Here is a 22,050-nt window from a genome sequence, read left to right on the forward strand (position 1 = left end):
TGTGAATGTGTTTATTCTGAATATGTGTTTTTGAGATTTTCTCATACTGAACGCAAATTGCACAAATCTTTTCTGAACATAAATTAGGTCATATAGAGTTCAGACGATAGACGCATTGAACGCAGACGGGATGAATCTTAATAATGAGTAATACAGTCCCAACACAAATCTAGGAAAATGTTCAGCACAAAGCTGTGAAGAGGATGGTGTCCCCGATCGAGAAAATTACAACAAACAGTTTTAGGTCATCTCCTTAGACGAGCTTGCATCTAACTTCCAATAAAGCTGCCACATCGTTGAAGAATAGCGTGAATATAAGTGGGATCAGGTTACTTCCTTATGGTACTCTCAACGCGTTTAGGCAGTGTGGATCGGTAAAGTCCTTTGTAATTTTGGAGATAAAGCCATGTTTTCGGTTTGCCTTAGATATAGTCGACATGTAGCGAGCATGGAAAGTAAGCTTTGGATCTACAGGCATACCTCGATATAACACAGCCTCGTTATAAAACAACCTCGATATAAGACAATTCGATATAAGACAATTTTGTCTTATATCGAAACAAATCCCTTTGACATAGCTGGTAACGATACCAGAGCTGGTTTTCCATTCTGAAATCGGTGCCATGAAGATGTTCATTATTTCAAAATAACCCCAAAAATAGTAAAAAACTAATAGCTCAAACAATAATAAATAGTTCAAAAACCGTAAACACATAAAACAGAGCAAAACTGGCGACTGCTAATGCAATTTTTTTTTTGAAAAAACCATGTTTCGATATAAGACAATTTCGATATAAGACAACTTTTAGAAATTATAAATTGTCTTATATCGAGGTATACCTGTAGTAGGTTCCGGAAGGAATTTACCTCAGTTAAGCTAAGCTCTATAGAACGATGAAAGGTCATCACGGTACATTTTGCGAGCTTGCAACACATTCAGCGATATTTGCAAGTGGAGACAATCTTCCATGCAGCGTTCCACTACGTAGATCTTGAAATCATCGACATAAATAAGTTTGTCCTTATGGTCAAGCGATTGTGCAACATCGTTGAAGAAGATGACGAACAAGTGGTCTTAAATTGCTTCCTTGCGGAACGCCGTAGTTGTTACCAAGTGGTGAAGAAACTCATGAACCGTGCTTGACATGAAGTGTTCTCGCTGTTAGCCCACGCCACTGGTCTGCTCGAGGTTCCACTTTCGAGAGAGTTTGTGAAGTAGAATTTGTCTTCAATAGCTGTCAAACAGGTGGAAGCGAAATCCAACAAATTCGTTATTATAGATTTATCGGGACAAGCTGTGGATCCACCAACTTTGGACGAGGTTAGGAAAGCAGCGAGAGAGCTGAAAAACGGCAAAGCAGCTGGAAAGGACAACATCCTCGCCGAACTTTTGAAAGTCGGGAGCGAACGGCTGTATTGTGCAATCCATCAGGTTATACTAAAGGTATGGATTGTGGAGGAATTACCTACGGACTGGTTGGAAGGTCTCATGTGCCCTATTTTCAAAAAGGGCCATTGACTCGAATGCAGCAATTATCGAGCCATTACTCTCCTCAATTCTGCATACAAAATTCTCTCCCGCATCCTGTTTCTCAGACTGAGGCCGTTGCAGGAAACCTTGGTTGGCGAATACCAGTTCGGTTTTCGAGAGGGACGCTCCGCGATGGACCAAATGTTCACCTTGTGAAAGATCGTTGATAAATTCTGGGAATTTGACTTGCATATGAACCATTTGTTTATAGGCTTTAAGGCGGCGTACGATTCAGTTAAACGAAATGAGCTGTGGCAGATTATGCTTGAACATAGTTTGTCAACAAAACTGATTAGGCTGATACGTGCTACCCTTGATTCAAAGTCAAGCGTCAGGATAGCGGGTGAGACATCGGACTCGTTTGTGACGTTAGATGGTTTGAAGCAAGGAGACGAACTATCAAACTTGCTGTTCAACATTGCATTGGAAGGTGCTACTCGAAGGGCAGGCGTGCAGAGAAGCGGTCCCATCATCACGAAATCTCATATGCTTCTAGGGTTTGCGGACGACATCGATCCGATCCGATATTTTTATCGTTGTTCGCCCCGGGACTTCAAGATCGTTATTCAGGATAAAAACCTCCTGATCGGCAGGGAAGCGATATAGAAAGCGGTAATCGAGTGCTACTATCGGCCGGCAGCTTCAAAATACCTGATGACAATCCGAAGCACTTTTTTCCCACAAATTTATTCACAAAGCCACTTAGATATCACTTGACCAACTAACAACCAAATCGATCATATTCTCATCGATGGCGGGTTTTTATTGAACGTCATTAACGTACACTCCCTACGGGGTGCGGATATTGACTCAGATCATTACCTAGTGGCAGTAGGATTACCTACGAATGGCCGAAACTCAAATGGCCGAATCACGAATGGCCGAAACAGAAATAGCAGAAATTACAAATGGCATAATAAATCTAATGACCGAATCATGAATGGCAGAATCACAAAAGGCCGAACGTCATATTCGACCGAAAATATTCACGGCCTTCAACTGGCAAAAATGTTGGAACATGCTGTCCGTACTCGTTGTCGCTCGTTCGGACTTTACTAAGAGATAATCTCTACTATGCATGCACCTAAATAGAGATGGTTTCTGTAGGGGGGCTGTCCCCCTCGCAATGGCTCGCGCTTCCGACGGCGAGTCACCGGCGCACACTGGCACGCTGAATCATCCAGGAAACAGGTCTCGCACTTTATAATGAACGGAATTCATTTGTGCTTAGAGGAACAAAGAACTTTCAATCATCTTCACTCTATAGTAAATAGAGTAATGTATATGTTTTGTTTTTTGTTTGAATAAAGTTATTTGTTAACTATTGTTTTTTATTGAATAGTTATTTAGGCATTCCGAAAAAAATCATCGTTTCGCCATTCTTGATTCGGCCTTCTGTGACTGTTGTTGAATTTCGGCCATTTGGATTTCGGCCATTCGTGATTCGGCCATTTGTGTTTCGGCCATTCGATACCAGTCCGTGGCAGTATAAGTGCGCTCAAAACTATCGGAGGTTTATATCTCGCGATAAAGAAAACTTCGAGTTGTCGAGAACTACGCGCGCAAACTGGATGAAGTTCTATCCTCCTTCGATGAGCTAGGTGCTTCGACTCTCGAAGACGGATGAAGCAGCATACACAAGACCGTCGATGAGGCCGTAACCGCGGAGGTAAGTGAGGTATCAGCATCTGTGGCTCGAACAGCATGTTCCCCACAACCACGTGGAAGATTTGCCTTGAGGTGAGATAACCCCTAGCGCGCGTAGTGATTGGTTTGATGGGGAATGTCAACAAGTAATGGAGAGAAAAAAAGAACTTAGAAAAACTATCCAAGCATTTCCACGAGGGAGAATTTGGCCAAGTAGCGACCAGCGCGCAATGAGTTGACCTCGATTTTGAGGTAGAAAAAACGCCAGAAGGAGGGCAGAGAGCGTGAAGAGCTAGAACAAATATTCCGGGCAAATGAGACGCGTAAGTTCTATGAAAAGTTGGATTAATCTCGCAAGGGACACTCACCGAAGCCCGATATGTGTAGGGATGAGAAGAGAAACCTGGTCACAAACGACGAGCGTGACGTGGTCGACAGGTGGAAGCAGTTTTTCGATTAGCATCTCAACGGCGATATAACAAAAGGAGATGCAACGAAAGTTAATCTAGGAGTGCCTACAAACGATAACAGCGTACCGACTCCCGCTCTTGAAGAGATCCGGCGAGAAATCGGTCACCTGAAGAATAATAAAGCCGCCGGAAAGGACCGACTCTCGGTAGAACTCTACAAAAACGGCCAAGAACCGCTTGCAACGGCGCTTCACTGGATAATTTGAAGGATTTGGGAGGAGGAGAAACTACCGGAGAAGTGGATGGAAGGTGTGGTTTGTCCCATCTACAAAGAGGGTGACAATTACCGCAGCTTTACTCTGGGCAACTCCGTCTACAAGATGCTCTCCCAGATTTTGTTACGTCGTCTATCTCCAATAGCAAGATAATTCGCAGATCAGTACTAGGCGGAGTTCATGGAGGCCAATGCTACTATGGATCAAATTTTTATTCCCTGACAAATTCTCGAGAAATGTCGGGAGTACAACGTTCCCATGCATCATGTTTTCATTGATTTCAAGGCAGCATACGAAACAGTCGAGTGCGAGCAGTTATGGCAGGTAATGTACGAGAACGGTTTCCCGGCCAAATTTACGCGGCTGATTAAAGCTACCCTGGAGCAAGTGATGTGCTACCTGCGTGTTTCGGGGGTGCTCTCGAGTCCTTTTGAATCGCGCAGAGTGTTGCGGCAAGGGGATGGACTGTTCTGTATGTTATTTAACATCAATATTGAAAGTGGCATCCGAGGAGCGAACATCGAAACAAGACGAACGATACTTAGTTAAAGTAGCTTTCGCAGAGGACCTTAACTTCATCACTAGGAACTTTGTGATGGCAAAAGCAATCTACCCCAGACTAAAAATGACGATGTGCAAAACGCTAATCAGACCGGTAGTCCTCTACGGACTTGAGACAGTAACTTTGCTCGTCACCTGGCAAAAGTTGGGACACTATGAAGGCCGGCCACGTCGCAAGGATGCCGGACGACTGTGTAGTGAAACCCGTTCTCTTCAAGAACCTCACTGACACCAGGAATAGTGGCCAACGTGCCCAACGTACTAGATGGTGCGACTAGGTTGAAGCCGACTTGCGTATTTCGAGACGCTCAACGAAACAGTGAAGAGGAATTCTTGACACGGCTAGCGTCACCCCGGCCCTATGCTGGTAAAAATCGAAAACAAATATATGTAAGAATCATATATTTCACTAGTTCGTAACATTTTGATTTGAATAAACCTGGAGATCCGGAATTCAAATCAATCCGATTTCAAATCAATTATCTTCGGACTTGAAGCTGTCCAGGTCTAATCAGTCGGTCGGTATTGGTCAAATTGGTCGACTTAGCTTAAAAAAGTAGAAGATATTTCTTTATTATTTATTTATTTACTTTAGCTGACACTCAGTCTAAATGAAGATGCAATACAATTAATGGGAAAAGCCGATTTGAGTTGAAATTTAGTATCGCGTTCTCAAATCGGCATAAAAACACATTATCTTTTCCATTACAGTTTTACAACGTATTATACACTTAAACATACATAAAAATTCACAAAGTAATACATGAAATCTTGATTAACCCCTCTAAGGTCTACATCATTTTTAGCGCCGCATCATTCACTAAAATGGCCATAACTTTTTTATTTTTCAATATTTTTTCACCAAATTTGGGAATTTTGCCGAAAATATTTTCTATTTTCATAATATCTATAGATAATGGCCATATGCCATTGGGTCCCGGAGTTATTCCGGAGTTCCTTGGGGGACCGAGATATGGCTTTTTTAGATAAAGTTGCCAAATATCTAAAATTTGTTTGAAATCTGTTGATTTCTGAAAACATATCATCGACTGTGGACATATCAGTTACTTTGCCGCAGTTATGAGCCATGGTGCGCTCTATCCGGATCCGGGGGGACACGATGAATCCGGAACCGGTTCCCGTAACGGGACATTTCAGCATCAGTAAAGCATGCCGTGTCGCATATCAAAAAACATCAGCATTCGATAAAATAGCGATTGGTGATCATCTCATGTCTCTCAGAGGCCGTATGACCGGTTCCGGGTCCGGGGAGGATTTCTTTTCTGATTCAAGCACGGAACGGATTTCGGAGGAACTTGTCCGGGACCTGGAATCGGCCATATGGCCTCTGATAGACATGAGATGATCGCCAATCGCTATTTTATCGAATGCTGATGTTTTTTGATATGCGACACGGCATGCTTTACTGATCCTGAAATGTCCCGTTACGGGAACCGGTTCCGGATTCATAGTGTCCCCCCGGATCCGGATAGAGCGCACCATGGCTCATAACTGCGGCAAAGTAACTGATATGTCCACAGTCGATGATATGTTTCCAGAAATCAACAGATTTCAAACAAATTTTAGATATTTGGCAACTTTATCTAAAAAAGCCATATCTCGGTCCCCCAAGGAACTCCGGAATAACTCCGGGACCCAATGGCATATGGCCATTATCTATAGATATTATGAAAATAGAAAATATTTTCAGCAAAATTCCCAAATTTGGTGAAAAAATATTGAAAAATAAAAAAGTTATGGCCATTTTAATGAATTTTGCGGCGCTAAAAATGATGTAGACCTTAGAGGGGTTAAGTCAAATTGCATCTGATTCTACCTTTAAAAGCGTTCGTCGTTATAGAAAAGTCATAGTGGTCGTAGACGTCATTATATAAAGAGCACATCCATCGCTTGGATTGGTTCGTGTTGTCCGTATTTTGTGCGGTGGAAGTCGCGTCGAAGAAATCCACCAGATCTTGGCGGTCGAAGCATTACGCTTACGTTTACCAATGCCAGAAGCTCAGGAGCATCAATTTCGAAATTCAACAGTTGAGCGACAAAGACGTCTCTAGATACATCTCTCCTTCTGCTTAACGTTTCGATATTCAGCAGCTTACAGCGGTCCTCCTAACGAGGAAGGTTACGAGGGTCCGACCAGGTTGGAAATCGCAGTGCGTGTTTTTAATAAACCTCTGTTGCACTGCTTCGATTCTAGCTGACCAAACATTTGTATATAAACGGGCTTCATACCACAGAAGCTGTGTCCAGAATGGATCGTACAAGCGAGAAGTAAAGAGCACGCAAACAATATGGATAACGGAAATCATTGGCCACACGCATGATAAAACCCAAGTTACGATTTGCTTTATCAATAATGTTCGAGTAATGGGTTGTGGAAGGTCAATTTAGCATCTAGTTCAACTCCTAGGTCTTTAACAACACACTGACGCGTTCCAGACTAGCCCCTGCCATTTGGTAAGTGTGCGCGATCGGAGTTTTGCTGCGGCTGAAGGTAACAATTGAATATTTAGAAACACTGATGATGAGGTTATTTAAGCGGCACCATTCTGTAAATTTGTCGATAAGATTTTTCGGATGTTTACTGTCTTTCACTGACCGCACAGCGATGAATATTTGAAGATCGTCAGCGTATAACAACTTGCGGCCAGGCGGTATAACAAAACAGACGTCGTTAAAAAATATAAGGAATAGTAACGGCCCTAAGTTACTTCCCTGTGGAACTCCAGATTGATTGCAGAAACTGTATGATTCAACGGAGCCTAACTTTACTGAAAGCTGACGATTTGCAAGGTACGTTTGAAGCCAGCACACGCAGCCTTCAGATGCGCCTAAGCGTCTCAGGTTGACCAAACTCGTGTTTTTAGTCTTTGACCTTTGGCGGTCAGGCATTAGTATTAATATTTTTTTGAAACGATGGTTCTACAATTGTTGGAGGGACGATACGGACGTCTCAGTTTGCGAAGCAGTATTTAGTGGCCAATGCGGTCAAAAACAGCTTTAAGGTCTGTATATACTGTGTCTACCTGAGCTGCATCTTCCATTTGACGTAAGGAAAATGAACAGAACGGCAGTAGATTCGTGTTTTAATTGAGTGATGAGGAAAAAAACCATATTGCTCTAAGGAAATGTAAGACTTCACTTCACTAAACAGCAGTTTTCCCACGAGGATCTCCGAACCGGCACATTGCGAAGTAATGCCACGGTAGTTTGTTATGTCACGCTTATCTATTTTTAGATAGGAAAGATGCAGGACCTTTTCCAAGACTGTGGTAACTGGCCCTGTTCGAGCGACATGTTGCATAGCTTTTGCAATGGCTTACATAATGCACATTTTTAAGTACAACAGGCGGCATTCCATCTGGACCCGCGCTAAAGCTGGTTTTCAACTTCAAAAGTCGCGATTCAATGTCCGTTGTCGAGAAAAGAGGAAACCCAAAGTCTAAAATATCTTCAGGAACAACACGTATCGCTTCGTCAATTTGTGAAGTTGAAGCCGCTATCGAACTAATTATGGCAATCTATACCTATAAAGAAGGATTTCTGTCTGTCTGTCTGTCTGTCTGTCTGTCTGTCTGTCCGTATGTTCCTTATAGAATCGAAAACTACTGAACCAATCGGCATGAAAATATGCATGTAGAGGTTTTTTGGGGCCAGAAAAGGTTTTAGTGATGGTTAGAAACCCCTCCCCCCACTAAGAGGGGGGGCTCCCATACAAATGAAACACAAATTTCTGCATAACTCGACAACTAATCAAGCAAATAGAACAAAATTTGGCATGTGGGTGTTTTCGGTGACAAGAATTTATTCTATGCTGAATTGAGACCCCTCCCCTCTTTACAAGGGGAATTATAACTCCTCTCCTCTTTAAAAGGGGGGGCTTGCATACAAATTTCCTCATAACTCGAGAATTAATCAAGGAAATGGAACCAAATTTGGCATGTGAAAGTTTTCTAGGGCATGAATATTTTCTATGGTGAATTAGGACCCCTCCCAACTATAAGAGGGGGGGCTCCTATACAAACGAAGTTCAAATTTCCTCACAACTCGAGAACTAATCAAGCAAATGGAACCAAATTTGGCACGTGGGTGTTTTTGGAGACAAAAATTTTTTCTATGATGAATAGGGACCCCTCCCCACTTTAAGAAGGGGGGCTCCTATACAAATGAGATGCAAATTTCCTCATAACTCGAGAATTAATCAAGCAAATGGAACCAAATTTGGCATGTGAAAGTTTTCTAGGGCATGAATATTTTCTATGGTGAATTAGAACCCCTCCCCACTTTAAGAGGGGGGGCTCCTATACAAATGAAATACAAATTTCCTCATAACTCGAGAATTAATCAAGCAAATGAAACCAAATTTGGCATGTGAAAGTTTTCGAGGGCAAGAATATTTTCTATGGTGAATTAGGACCCCTCCCAACTATAAGAGGGGGGGCTCCTATACAAACGAAGTACAAATTTCCTCACAACTCGAGAACTAATCAAGCAAATGGAACCAAATTTGGCACGTGGGTGTTTTTGGAGACAAAAATTTTTTCTATGATGAATTGGGACCCCTACCCACTTTAGGAGGGGGGGCTCCTATACAAATGAAATTCAAATTTCCTCATAACTCGAGAACTAATCAAGCAAATAGAACCAAATTTGGCATGTGGAGGTTTCTGGAGGCAAAAATATTTTCTATGGTGAATTAGGACCCCTCCCAACTTTAAGAGGGGGTGCTTCTACACAAATGGAATACAAATTTCCTCATAATTCGAGAACTAATCAAGCAAATGGAACCATATTTGGCATGTGGGTGTTTTTGGAGGCAACCATTTTTTCTATGATGAATTAGGACCCCTTACCTTTTTAAGAGGGGGGGCTCTCATACAAACGAAATACAAATTTCCTCATAACTCTAGAACTAATCAAGCAAATGGAACCAAATTTATCATGTGGGTGTTTTTGTAGGCAAGAATATTTTCTATGGTATATTTTCTATGGATTTCCCCACTTTAAGAGGGTGGGGGGCTCCTATACAAATGAAAAACAAATTTCCTCATAACTCGAGAACTAATCAAGCAAATGGAACCAAATTTGACATGTAAGTGGTTTTGGACGCAAGATTTTTTTCTATGGTGAATTGAGACCTCTCTCTTCTTTAGAAAGCGAGTTATGGCCCATCTCCCCTTTAAGAGGGTGGGCTTCCATACAAATGAAATGCAAATTTCCTCTTATCTCGAGAACTAATCAATCAAATGGAACCAAATTTGGCATGTGGGAGTTTTAGATGGCAGAAATTTTTTCTATGGTGAATTGCGACCCCTTCCCCTTCTAAGAGGGGAGCTCCCATACAAATGAAATTCAAATTTCCTTATAATTTGAGAACTAATCAAGCAAATGGAACCAAATTTGGCATGCGGGAGATTTTGGGGTCTTGAATTTATTTTACGATAGTTAGAGACCTCTCACCCCTGTGCTAGGGGGATATGGACTCTCATACAATTAAAACAGAAATTTTTGCGAAACTCAAAAACTAATCGAACTCGAGAAATTCGAGACTCTTCCATAAAACATTAGTCAATACAAGACCACAAAAACTATCTATAGTAACACTAGATCATTCAGGACGAGACGGTCGCGAGTGTTGCCGGTAACCCACCGTCGGAAGCTCCGCCCACTGGGGGGCTTGCAAAACTCGAGATTGTGACAAAGATCATCCGAGATTCATGATTTATGTACGACACAGGTTAATTTGTGGCAATACGAAGTTTGTCGGGTCAGCTAGTTGCATATAAGATGAGTCGATGCGAAGACTACGTTAAATTACTAGAGTCGATAGACGTAGATAGATTTCTGTTATGCCTATTATGCATTATGCCTAACGTCTATTGCGCACCATGTTTTTGTCAAATTCTCTTATATTCTTTTGCTTATATCTCCGGAAGTGTTAACCCAAGTAACACTGAAGGTTTTGTTACACCCTTATGATGGTTTTCATGACCAAAATCATAAATGCCGTTATAAGAGTACAATAAAACTCAAATTGTTATTTAGTATGTTCATAAGCAAAGAAATTCAAAGAAATTTGAAAAAATATTGCAGGTAAAAATTATATTTTTTAAAATATATAATTTTTTTTAGATTCCTTGAAAAATTTTGTTTGAAAATACGAAAACAATTGCTTGTAAAACTTGTTTACCATATAGGCGAATGCACGAAAGTATGAAACCTCTTAAATAAAATAACAACAACAACAACTTGTTTACCATTTCGCATAAAAGGATTTGACAAAAACGGACTTCTTTAAAAATAGGGGAGTCTTCATTAATCGAGGTGAACTCGGCGCCAAACTAGGGATCGTACGATTGTGTCTTATTTCTTGCCTCATGGCATAACATGAAATTCATGTTGTATGTAGATACATGGCAATGAATTCGTTAGAGTAAATGCAGTAAACATAGTCATCTTGAATGCAAATAAAACTTCCGAACGGAGTTTCAATTGAACAGAAATGATGATATTAGAAATACTGGAATTGCAAATTATAGAAAAATTGTTACTAAAATGGTGGAAACCGAATAATTAACAGTGCATCAATTTTAAATGTCCCTGTAAACTAACATTACACACAGTATTTTTCCTTTGTTGTCATTGCAAATAAAAACTAAAAGAGGAATCCCACAATTGAACATTGCAAACAATTACTACCGATTGTCCCACTGTTGTTTGCGTGCAACCTGCATGTAGAACAAAAAAAACCCTTCTACAACCATGGCAGAAGAGCGGAAAATCGTTCGCTTTGCTTTGATTTTTGATTGATCTCCATCCTCGTCGCTTGGCCCGCTTGGTCCCCGGCCACACACCCCTCCTGGAGATTTCCATCCGGCGATAAGTGTCGCGCAAACGCAATCGCTATTCGCTATGCTACGCTGCTGGCTGCAGGTACTCTCTTCGCATGCAGTGTGTGATGCAAACAGAAATGGACTTACCTTCCGAGATGAGACGCTCGCGGATTTCCCAGGCGAAGATGGTCGGGTTCTCCCGTTTGTACTGTTCGATTTTCGAGACGACGGCCGGTGTCGCCACTTTCGGCTTGGACCCACCGATCAGACCGGGTGGTCGCAGGGTACCTGAAAGCAGATATCAAAACAGAGCAGAGTTCGTCAGTGCATCAACGGAACGCAACGCAACGATCGATCGGGAAGGTTTTGTCAGATTTGCATACGACTTTGTGGGGGAGCAGAAGCGCTTGGTTATCTTGATGGGAAACATGATTTGGCGTGATTTGGCTATGTTTGTTTGATGTAATTATGGGGCTGCGAAAGAGATTGAAACTATCCGCTTCGGACGACAGTGATTGACTGGTGCAGGAAGCTACTCGGAACATGGCCGGTGACGAGAATCGGTTCTAGCAGGGAGGTCTCCGAATGAACGTTTGGCTGGCGAAACGAATTTCAAATCCCGTCCTAAATAGATCAGTTAACAAACTTTAGGAGATAATCGAGTTTTAATTTTCTAATTTGATCTCATTATGGTTGAAAGAAGCTGAGCGCGGTTAGATTCGTCAGCACAGCAGGGACCAAATCGAACACGCACAACAACCGATTAGGTTACGCACGGCTACCTGAACTTTTGCTTCAATTACCATATAACCTCCTGCTGGGAGCGAATCGGCTGCGAACGAATGTACGCCAATTTCCATTTACGTGCAACGGTTTCCGATCGGGCATTCGAAGGCTTCGAGGTGGTCCATCGAGTACAGTAAATCTGCGCCCGTACGGAGTGTTAAAATTAAAAATGTACCATTCGTTACACGCCCCCTGACTGAGTTCGCGATCGGTTTGCTTTCCCTCCTGGGAATGCAAGCCGTCTGCGAGTTCTGCCTGCCTGCCGATGCGGCGCAAAAATGGGAAAAACTCCTTCGGGACATTAAAATGCTATAAATCATCATTTTCGGGACCCATAAGTCAATTAATTAGATCACTCTCGGGGGCTGCAACCGAGCAGTCAGCGCGCAAAACGGAAACCACAAGCTTATAAATATGTAAGCATCTGCGTTGGAAATTTTCTAGACAGCAGCTTGTTGCATGTTGCCTTTTCCACTCCCCCCATTATTCGATGGACGATCGAACCCTTTTGGCCGTTTTTGTTGTTGTTGTTTGGTGCACCAACCACCGAAGGAAGAAGCGTAATACAAGCTGAAATCATGTTATCTAAGTCTGCAACCGCGTGGCAGAACCACCAGCAGCAGCAGCAGCAATTCAAGTCGGTCGGTTTAACGACGGACGGCTGGCTGATTGCCGTGGTTGAGCAGGAGGCGGGCGTACGAATAAATACAGGAAGCCGGAAGGCATATATTGTGAGCCTCCCTACTACCTACTGGCAGCAGCAGTAGGTACGGGGATCAAACTTCAATAATTCTTTCTCGCTTGCGCAACTTTCAGCGAGCTGTGGAGGCTCGCGAGCGACAGGTAGATAGGTAGGAATCGCAGAAACTGATCAAACAAAAATGATAACGTTTTACACCGCAGTGACCACCCAGCGCAAAAACACATTTAGTCGATCGGATGGAGTCCGATAGTTCGGTTCTGTAGGGCCCCCCACTCGGGACTGACGATGTAATGAATGTGGGATTTTGAAGAATACAGAAGGAAGTAGGATTTTTGGAGGAAATCTTATCGTTACTTAAAGGAGTTGCTTGACGTTAGATTACCTATTCAGTTCAGATCAAAAAGTGAAAATTTGAAGTTCAATGCCGGTTAGACCTTCTTTCATAGAGTGGAATCTACCTATTATCCGTAATAAAACCCGGTTTAATCCACCTGGTGGTAAAAGGAACCTTTGTTATACCATTTCACTGATTATTTGTGATGGATATCGACACGTCTTTGAAGCATAATTTAACTGTTAGTAACGCTATGTTAGTACCTTCAATACCACAGTGTCCTGGAACCCAGTAAAGATTGACTGAGTTCATTTGACATAGATCTATTTTAGATGTACATTTGCAAGCACTTAGTGCTTTCAGTGCTGCTTGACTATCAGAGAAGATGTAAATATTTGACATGAACGACAATGGCCAACGATGTATAAACTTCACAACTTCTCGAGGCCTGTTGATACGAAGCAAAAAGATGCTTCACACAAAAATATCCACAAACTCCGCTATAGATCACCTGACTAACGTATAATGAACCAGATTGACCACGTTCCTATGGAAAGTCAATTCATATCTACGGGATGCGGATATTAACTCTGACCACCACCTTGTAGCAGTATATGTGCGCTCAAAACTGTTAACCGTATACCAGACACATCTAAGCCATCCCTTTCGGTTGAACATCAGTCAGCTAGTTAACCCGCAATCTGCCAAGATTGCGCATACTGGATGAGGCACTGCCTTCTTCCGACGAGTTAGGTGCTTCAAACTTCGAAGACGGTTAGGGCAGAATACGCTCGGCCATTGGCACTAGGTGAAAAGCCCCGGAGGGTACAAAATAATTGGCTTAATGGGAAATGCGAACAAGCCAACAAGGTTGAGAGAAAGAAAATTGCTTCGAAAATTTACTAGGGCATTCCAACTAGGGTTATCCCACCGCTGTCACCACGTGAAGGGCAATGAAAGCCCCCTCAATAAAATAACAACTGCGAAGGGAACCAGATCGAAATAATAAAAACGCGGATTTACCTTTCCACCGACCTTAGCCGGCCGGTGGTCAAGTCAAAGCAACCCCGTATATTTTTCGTTACATTGGTTTTGTTACTTAAGTCTAATGAGGGTAAAACCCTCTTCTATTCTTAATTTCTCACAGTAACACTAATGCCACCCTACTCTAATATTTCATAAATTGCCGCGCCGCGTCTGAGTGCCATCGTCCTTCACCTTCACTCAGGTGTTCATCCGGGCGCTCGAATTTGCGACGAAAGAGAACCCTGATAAATAATTTGAGTTAAGAGAGAAGTCTCTCGGCTTAACTCTCACGCAGTGCAATGCAACTCTTAGATGCCCAAGAGGCTAGCGACTTGGTTACGATTGCGCAACAGCGTGTCTATTTCATCAGACACAAAGGTGCGCTAAATCAGCACTTTAATGGCTTATGTTTGATTTCTGTTTCCTGAACGCGAAAGGCTTTCGTTTCTTGGAAATGCTTCGAAATAAATTAAGTAAATTGTGCCGGGCGTTGACCATCCTATTTTGGGTTCAACACCACTTGATGGCGTAATATGAAAATGTAATGAAATGTGATTGAATATGGCCTGATTTGAATCAGGATTTTGTCCTTTGGGTCCAGGTAGGGATAATATATGGGAGAGTAGCGAGCAGGGTCGCTACACCTGTTACGCCGGCTGTCACCGATAGCACAAGGATAGTAGTACAAGAAAATTATCCGGTGGGCTTCAGAGGGGGTCCGCACCACTGCGAACCAAATTTTCACCATGCGACAGATCTTTTAGAAATGTCGGAAGTAAAACGTTCCTCGCAGCACATCTTTCTTGATTTCAATGCAGCATACGATACAGCCGATCGTGATCGGCTATGGCAGATAATGCACGAACACGGTTTTCCGGATAAAGTGACGCGATCGATCAGAGCTACATTGGATCGAGTGATGTGTTTCGTGCGCATCTCGGGGACACTCTCGAGACCTTTCTGAGATGCGTCGAGGATTGAGACAAGGCGACGGCTTATCCTGCATGCTGTTCCACATCGTTCTTAAGGGGGTGATCCGACGAGTGGGCATCGAAACGAGAAGTACGATTCTTACCAAGAGTAGTCAACAGTTGGGTTTTGCAGGTGACGTCGACATCATAACCAGGAACTTTGAAACGGCGGAGGCAGTCTTCGTCAGACTGAAAGCGGAGTTCAGGAAGATTGAGCTAAAAATAAATGGGTCGAAGACTAAATGCTTGAAAGGAAGAGGCTCAAAAGAAACAAACGCGCTCCTCCCACTGACGGTAACCGTTGATGGCGAAGAACTAGAAGTGGTAGATGAATTCGAGTATTTGGGATCGCTGGTGACCGCGAACAACAACACTAGTAAGGAGATCGGACTCCCGACTCTATGCTACTGACGACGACGACAACATGTCACTAGCTTATAGATGAGTTAGGTAGCTTAAGCAGCTTTTGTTTGAACACCGATGACGACTCGTTGAACTCGAACACGTGGAAGACCTCACTGAAGATTGCGCACATCGATTGAACAGGATAATTCTTGTTAAAATCCGAAGGATTGAAGGGTATGTGGAGAAATTCGTTACAATAATGTAAATCCCTGGATAATATACTTACTTGGAAGCGTTGTAATAAGGAGGGACAATCCATTTCTAACGTGTCATAACAGCCTTGGACACTTTTTTTTCTTTTTTCGTGGGTTGTCAATCCCAGTTACTGAAAGCGAACTTCATATGGTGGGAGATTCTGTGGGTTATTGCACTCTAAATACCTAATGGCAAACCAAACAGACTTGCGTTGGATAGCCTCTATCCGATTGATCCAGTATACACGTTACGGTGACTAAACAACTGAAGAATTTTCAGGTGAGACCGCATATGTGCACAGTATAATAAGTGAAGGCAGTGTAGGTCGTCGAACTTCTTGGCAATTTTGAATAGAATCCCAGTTGCCTATTAGCTTTGTCGATGATAGCTGATAGATGGTTCCGAAGAGTCAATCAAAACTGTCAGATCTTTGATTCATTCCACACGTTCAAGTATCAGATCATCAATACGGTAATCAAATTCAAGAATTTTATGTCTCTGTTCACGATGGAAAGAAATCACGAAACATTTATCAATGCTTGGTCTCATACTATTTTTTTGGCATCAATTGGAAAAGTTTTTCTTTTAAAGACAGAAGAATGTAGCAATCGACCAAGCTTTCCACTGTGACGTGTATTTTAAGATTACGTCAAACAAAGAAAATAACAACGAGCCGAGGCTGCTATCTTGGGGAACTCCAATCTCATTCACGAAAATATCAGTCAACCATGGTCCGATTTTAACCTGTGTAGCTTCCTATTTTTCAAGTATAACTCCAACTAGCGACAAAGGCGATGAGAAAACGCATGCTTGAGCAATTTCTTCAGAGCAATATCATGATCAATCCGATCAAATGCTGCCTTAAGATCTGTAGAGACGCCATCGACTTGGTTACTCGAGCCAACTGTTTTAATGCAACATGTAGTGACTCAAGCAAAGTTGTATCAACTGATTTTCCTGGTGTGAACCATGCTAGTCAGAAAAAATATAAGTCTTACAGAAGAAATGAAGTAATGCAGAATAATTTCCAATAGCTTGGAACCTGCTCGCAGTGACGGGATGCCCCTACAGTTACTGAATGATCGTTTTTCGACTTTTTTAAAAACCGGAAACATAAACGACTTTTTCCATTCTGCCTAAAACTTTGTGTGATCCGTTGAAAGCGTGAAAAACTTCAGCAGTGGCGTTTTTTTTGTGTGAATATTATCACAAAGGTTAGTCAAGAGAGGTTTTCTGATGTTCAAATTTGTTTTTCACCCCCGGTGGGTTACCCTTGACGATCACCGAAATTTGCAAAGCGGAAACTGTTGAATGTATAAACAACGTCGATGGTTGCTAACCAATCGTTCCGCGCACTTCTGTTCTACAAACTGTGAAAACTAGATCACCTATTTTAACTCACCTTGATTATCACTACGATCAGCATTTCGATCTATTGTGTTCTTATCCAGGTGTTGTTCCGCACTTCGTTGTTGTTGCAGTATCACTATAGAGTGAGCGAACTGCTTATTATCCATGCTTAAAGTGTTGGTGTGTTTTCACCCCTTTTTCCCTCTACGCTTCTTACTACTTTTCAACCAATCTAGCTCTAGAGCCAGGAAGTGCGGAGACTAGTTGTAATTTGTCCTTGGACAAGAGGCTTCATTCGCACCTCGAGCAAGTATCATTCTTATAACTAGCCCCGGCTAAAGGCTTCATGGTCGGTAAAGCAGAGTTCAGCACAGAGTGAGGGTGTGTATGTGTGTATGTATGTGTTCCTCAACTACTTATGCATTACCAATCTCATTCCTAGAACCAGGAAGCGGAACAAGCTATAATTTGTCCTTGAACAAGAGGCTTCATTCGCACCTCAACCAAGTACCACTCTTTTAACTTGCCCTGGCAAGAGGCTTTCATTGTTAGTAAATGCAGAATGCAGTAGGAAAGATGTGGAGGGGCCTGATAATAAACCCATGATAAAGTCACTTAACATCGAATGGCCTGATTCTACTAAGATTCGGCAGTGGCGTTAATAGTAGTCGAGTGCAGAGTTTCAAAACATCACGACACCGATCACAAAACTAGGATGATATCTAGCTTTTTACGAGCCATAATGGCGAATGTGTTCGTAATATTTAAACAGCATTTTTGACATTTCCCCAATACATCGCACGTTTTCTTTCCGCGCGTTGACGGTAAAACTAAAGGAATGTATGGAAAGAAAACGTGCGATGTTTTGGGAAAATGTCAAAAATGCTGTTCAAATATTACGAACACGTCCGCCATTGTGGCTCGTAGAAAGTTGGATTGATGGCAGGATACAGTACGACTGCAATGGCTCGTTCTGAGGGTCACGACGGGATCAAAGCTAACAGGGAGGGACCTTGTTGTGCATGTCCCGGTTAAAATCCTATAGCTGACTTTGGATTACTAGACTCTAGCGGATTCGTAACCATGTCTCTGCAGGCAAAAACATTTCAGTGGCAGAACGATCTGGCATATTGACGCGTACTGGCCTGGAGGTACAGGCTGAGAGACCCCTGCTTCGACTCCGACCACAAGACCGGGACGACTTTCATTGCAGGATACAGAGGGAACCCAGTAGTTTTGACCCAGTATTTTGATCTACTATGATCAAATCTGGGTGTTTTTCTGTATTCTGCGCTTCGTGTTCATTCTTTGCGGTTTGCTCGTGTGTCGTTGTTTTCGCCCTTTATTCTTCTTCTATACTAGTTTTCAATGCAAATCTCGCTCCTTAAGTCAGAGAGTGGAAAAAATAGTTATTACTGTTGAATAAGAGACTCTATTAGATTTTGAAGCCTATTCGGACTACCACGAGATTGCTGTAGCACTCAAAGTGTGCGTGAAAACATAGGCGAAAATATCAACACCTCTGAAGAAACGCATTATAGTTATTTTTTGCAAGACGTTTTACTTTCAGGGCATCAACTTGATTTAAGGTGAAATTAGTAGTCATCGATTCTGCCAATTTCAAAAGCAGTTTTTTCGTTTGAAACAAAGATTCTGTTCATGAAAATATATTCGCTGTGTTCAAATTGGCAAGAAGAATGCAGTATTTACAGTTTTATAAACCGAATCCCGCTTTTGGTCCCAAAAACTGCCTCCGAAATTGGGTTTTCGACGAAAAGTGAATGACTGCTAATTTCCCGTTAAGTTCATCTCAAACAAACTAATCTAACCCGGTTGGGACGAGAAGGTTTCTGAAATGGAAGTAAACAAAATCGCACATGAAGTATTACAATACTATAGTCAAGGGTCAAGGGTAAGCAAATTTTTTGGGTTTTACGCTAGATATTTCGTAGTATTTTCTTCAAAAAAGTTCTGAAAGCTTCAACGTCAAACTTCTCCGTTCCGAAGAGGTTAACCATTTAGCAGGATACAGTAGTGGCTTAGTAGTCCAAAAGCGGAATCATCACCAACGCACGTTAGTGAGCAACGATCAGCCACCGAGCGAGCGAGCGAGCCGGAGGAAGTAAATTATACGTGTCATCACCGATAATCGGGAGCAGTGCGGACGGGACTTTTGTTTCGTCTCCACCGCACCGGGAGGGACGAGCGGGCATGGGCGTGGAGGCGGGTTGGGCGTAGTCAGCAATTAATTACGCGGGTCATTCGCCACTGTCGATTCGGGAACGCCCCACTGCACCGGAATGCGCACTGATTCTCGGACGGACGAGCTTCAAGCTGAGACCGGCTGCCGTTGTTCGGTTCAGTGCTAGTGTTTTTTAATGTTTTCAGGCCGCGGATCACTGCGTGAATCGGATTCGTAATAATTTACCATAATTGTATGGTTCGCGCATGGATTCGAGGGGCCGTGCGAAACTCGCAGACCACCGGAGTCGAACGAAAGCCTCGGTTCGCTCGCTCGGCGGTAGCGATTCTAATCGGGTTTCGCTCTCCTTTCCAGTCAGGCAGTCAGTCAGTCAGTCCGTGCAGTGGATGGAAGGTGGCTTCCATGTTGCGTCTAAGACAGCTGAACGCGCGACTAGTTCAATTGCCCAATGTTCATTACCGAGTTAGCTACGGTTATCAGCGGTGATCGATTTCAACCTTTCGCTGCCGAAGGCATCGGAGGCAAATTGTCGTCTCGGCGGGGGGTGCTGGCCGCGGCCCGTTTTGCTAAATCCAGTCGGTGATTGGCCGATCGAGGGCAACCGTGGCCACTGGCTGACGAATGAGCGTCGTCGCTACCGCCGCCGACACTCGGCGATTGATATTGTTCGCGATCGATCGCGATGGGGTGCCTGCTGGTGGAATTTAATTTCAGGAACCACGTGAGCTATCGGTACATGCCGACCAGGCTAGGCCAGGCCCGGCTCGGCCTGGTTGGCAGATGTTTGATGCTTGACCGATTGACGGCTGTTTCGAATTGGTGATATTTCGAGTGATTGAATTTGGAGCGGAAGTGGCGGTGGCTCGAAAATTGTTTCTTAAAGCAGACATGTAGAAAGTAACGGACCGAAGGTCCGTGAGAGCTACGATCGTTACAGTCAAGCATTTTGGATTGGTGCATTTCAATTGCCCTTATTCTGCGAGTCACGTGACTCAATACGACAATTGTCACTCGCCGTGACTCGCCACGGCGAGTCGAGTCACCTAGGTGACAACCGAGTCACCTAGGTAAGAAACCCCTGTCACCTAAGTGACAGACCGTGTCACCTAGGTGATAAAGCGAGGCACCTGATTCGCGGTGACTCCAAATAGTCACGTCACTCGCCTCGCAGAATAAGGGTGAATGACTAATCTTGGATGAATATTTTTAGAATCACTAGTAGACGACTTTTTGGGTTCCCCAAGGTTGACGGCTGAGTCCTTTTCTTTTGATTTTGTATCTATTTGTAACGTTATTTGGAGCACTATGACGAATACAGAATTCTCAAAAATTTGAAAAGGTGCAGTCGATTGAACGCTTTGATACTCAAAGTTGTTACCCAATAATTATCTGCAGAAAAAAAAAATCGCCCGAAACCATCCCCTTGTTTGTTTTCGAAAGGCGCAAAACATGTCATCAGCCGTTTCCTTCTGTCTGTTATGATATATATTTGGCGAATCGCGAAAAATTAGCATATGCACGGGAATGGAAGCCGCGTAAACGCGGCTTTTATTCCCGTCCCGCTAGGTTTGAAAGGAGTGCGGATGGCGGGATGGATGGTTTAATAAAATAATACCCGACCGGGTTGAAAATGGACGAGCACAGCTCGTCATTTTTTCTGCTCTCTCTGCATCTTTCACCAACCACCAGGTGCACTGTCTGCGGCACTGTGTCGGTTCGATTCGATCGCATAATTTGCCTTATTTTCATGCTGATCCCGTTCGCCCGGCCTGTCCTGTCCGGGCGACGGTCGCCCGTCGGTCGGTCGGTCGGGAAGGATCATTAGTATCGTTTATTCGGGTAAGATCCTCCTTCTTTTTTTCCCTGCGCGGCTCCAAACCGCGGCGAAAATAATTGCACATTTCAATTGGGCCGAAAAAATTGAATTATAATTAAATGTGATGTGCCGATAGGGATCGATCCCGGCCGGGTGATGACGGACTGCGATGATGCCAATAATGGCGTTGCGTTGGGGTGCGAGAACACGTGTTGAGTACCGGTTTGCAATTGCTTATGGTAATTTATTTGCACTTTCTGGACCCTCTCTGTTGTACCTACTAAATTGCTGGCAAATGTTGGCTAAGAGTAATTATATATACTCACGAAAGCTTGTTTGTTAGCTTGGGGTTAAAACTGTTCAGCTTGCAGCAGAAGGCCAAGCTTGTAACCGAGCTAATTAAATTACCGTAATTGATTGAACACGGTGAAGCTGTTTGACACTTTTATTTCCTTAGCGATAAGGGTTTGTTTGGCAATTCATTAAAACAGGGTTGAAATATTCTTATATTAATTTTAAACATTAAATTTAGCAACGCAGTTGATTAAAATGACTGAATGTCCAAAACTCGTTATCAATTATCGTTATCATACTGTTGCGCAACCCGTTCGTGACTAGTCGGATCACTGGTTGAGTCAAGTCGGGGTAATTATTAAAATAATTGGACTTCCAACTTTTGGCAGTAAAAAAAAGAAAGACATTTTTACGCATGCAATCGAGTGGAGAGCAAAAAAATCTGTTAGCTCCCGAAGCAGCAACCCCAAAATTATGGACAACTTCCAAGTGAAGCCGAGTGTGACCACACCGGAGCGCACCAATTCTTCGAGAAACCCTGCACGCGTGTAATTATTCCCCAAATAAATTACACCAAAGGCAAAACGTCGTTCAACCCACGCCCGGTTCGCGGGGAAAACTTCGTGAGGATCGCGCGATCGCATGTCACTCACTCGATCGGTAAATTTAGGCAGCTGAATTTAGACGTAGTT

The 22,050-nt window shown here is 43.0% G+C and overlaps 1 protein-coding gene across 3 annotated transcripts in view; it reads right to left on the reverse strand.

Moving 5' to 3' along the window:
* Nucleotides 1-22,050, reverse strand: part of LOC128738519 (paired box protein Pax-6-like) — a 140,237-nt gene that overhangs the window by 37,685 nt on the left and 80,502 nt on the right. For all 3 annotated transcript variants that reach the window (XM_053833724.1, XM_053833723.1, XM_053833725.1), the window contains exon 3: nt 11,423-11,563. In XM_053833724.1, the coding sequence (XP_053689699.1) occupies nt 11,423-11,563 (141 nt within the window). The remainder of the gene's footprint in view (nt 1-11,422; nt 11,564-22,050) is intronic.

This window comes from Sabethes cyaneus, chromosome 2, assembly GCF_943734655.1.
Source record: "Sabethes cyaneus chromosome 2, idSabCyanKW18_F2, whole genome shotgun sequence".
NCBI classification, from domain to species: domain Eukaryota; kingdom Metazoa; phylum Arthropoda; class Insecta; order Diptera; family Culicidae; genus Sabethes; species Sabethes cyaneus.